The 1769-nt window shown below is 32.3% G+C and overlaps 1 protein-coding gene across 1 annotated transcript; it reads left to right on the top strand.

The window, feature by feature from the left end:
• Positions 1 to 161: 161 nt before the first annotated feature.
• On the top strand, positions 162 to 1455 carry LOC138035011 (D-lactate dehydrogenase-like; the record flags this gene model as incomplete). The annotated part of the gene is made up of 2 exons (XM_068881952.1): positions 162 to 336; positions 529 to 1455. Coding segments are annotated over exons 1-2 (1102 nt in total), but the record flags the coding sequence as incomplete, so codon positions are not given.
• Between the last annotated feature and the right edge of the window lie 314 nt (positions 1456 to 1769).

Here is a 1769-nt window from a genome sequence, read left to right as displayed (position 1 = left end):
CCACTTTCTACTGTTGGTCTAGCATATGCAATTGGTATTAGTGGTATCGCTGGAGGCGCCGCTTCTGTTGGTGTAACTTCTTGTTTCATGATCGTTGCTATTGCTACATTCAAAGCTAATGGTAAAGGGGTTCCCTAGCAATGTTTTGGGGTGGCGTAAAAATGATGTTAGCAAATTTTGTTGAACATCCTAGAATGTTTATTCCCATAGCTATAGTTGGCGCTATTACTGGTTTCATTGATTCATTCTTAAATATTCAAAATGGATCAGCAGAAGCTGGCTTTGGTCAACCTGTTGGACCTATCGATTCATTCCAATACATGTCAGGAAACACAGGTACTAACATATTAATATTATTATTAATTTACTACATTTTACCAATTCTAATTTCTTTAGTTGTTTATTGGATAATTAGAAAGTTCCCTAAACTTTATAATTCTAACGACTGGAAAGTTGATATTGATAAGTAAAATTTATATAAGGAGATTTTAATTATGAAAGTTATTTGTTATGCTGTTGCACCTCTAGAAGATATTTATATTGAAAATTGGGCTAAAGAAAATGATGTTGAAATAAAAATTCTACGAGAAGATTTAAATGAGGAAACTGTTCATTTAGCAGAAGGATTTGATGGTATTTCATCCGAAGGCATTGAACCTGTAACTGAAGAAGTTTACGCTCAGCTTGAAAAGTTTGGTTTAAAGCAATTAGCTATTCGACAAGTTGGTTTCGACAATCAAGATTTAGAAGCTGCAAAAAAACACGGTATTAAAATTACCAACGTTGCTTCTTATTCTCCTAGAGCTATTGCTGAAATGGGAGTTACTCATGCTATGTATCTTCTAAGACAAGTGGGTATCTATTACAATAGAATGAACCATGGTAATTTCAATTTTGAAGAAAGTACTCTAAGTAGAGAAATCTTCAATTGTACAGTTGGTTTAATTGGAGGAGGACATATCGGTGGAGCTACAGCACAGATTTATAGTGCATTAGGTGCTAAAGTACTATTATTTGATCCATATTATGATGCTGCTTTAGAACCATTTGTAGAATATACAGATTTAGATACTATCTTTAAAAAATCTGATATTATTTCCCTACACACACCTTTACTTCCAAGTACAGCAAATATTATTAACGCTGAATCTATTAGTAAGATGGAAAAACAACCTATTTTAATTAATATGGCCCGTGGAGGTTTAGTTGATACTTCTTCCTTAATAGATGCACTAAAATCTGGCAAGATTTCGGGTGCTGGCTTAGATACTCTAGCTAACGAAGCTGAATTCTTTGGAAAAGAACATGTTGAAAATTCCGACCTACCTGATGACTATAAAGAATTAGTAAACATGGATAATGTTTTAATAACTCCACACGTTGCATTCTTTACTAAACTTGCTGTAAAAAATAGTATTGAGATTGCATTAAATGACATGAAGTCTATAATTAATGGTAAAGGTTCAAAAAATATCGTTAATTTATAGAATGTGAGGGAATTTATATGGCATCGGTAAAACCTAACCAATCTGTTATTAATTCGTTTAAAATACTTGAAGCAATTTCAAGTTCTGCTAGCTATGTTGGAGTTAGTCAATTAAGTAAAAAAACATCATTACCTAAAACAACCGTTTTTAGATTACTTGAGACTCTACATTATTTAGGTTTAGTTAAACAAAATGATAAACAGGAATATATGTTAGGAAGAGCATTCTTAAAATATATCGATAGGGTTAAAAATCAGGAAGATTTAGTGAGTGTATCTCGTC

This window comes from Montipora capricornis, unplaced genomic scaffold, assembly GCF_036669925.1.
Source record: "Montipora capricornis isolate CH-2021 unplaced genomic scaffold, ASM3666992v2 scaffold_242, whole genome shotgun sequence".
Classification (NCBI taxonomy): Eukaryota; Metazoa; Cnidaria; class Anthozoa; order Scleractinia; family Acroporidae; genus Montipora; species Montipora capricornis.
The sequence above is the reverse complement of the archived record's forward strand: the minus strand, read 5'-3'. Positions and strand labels throughout refer to the sequence as shown.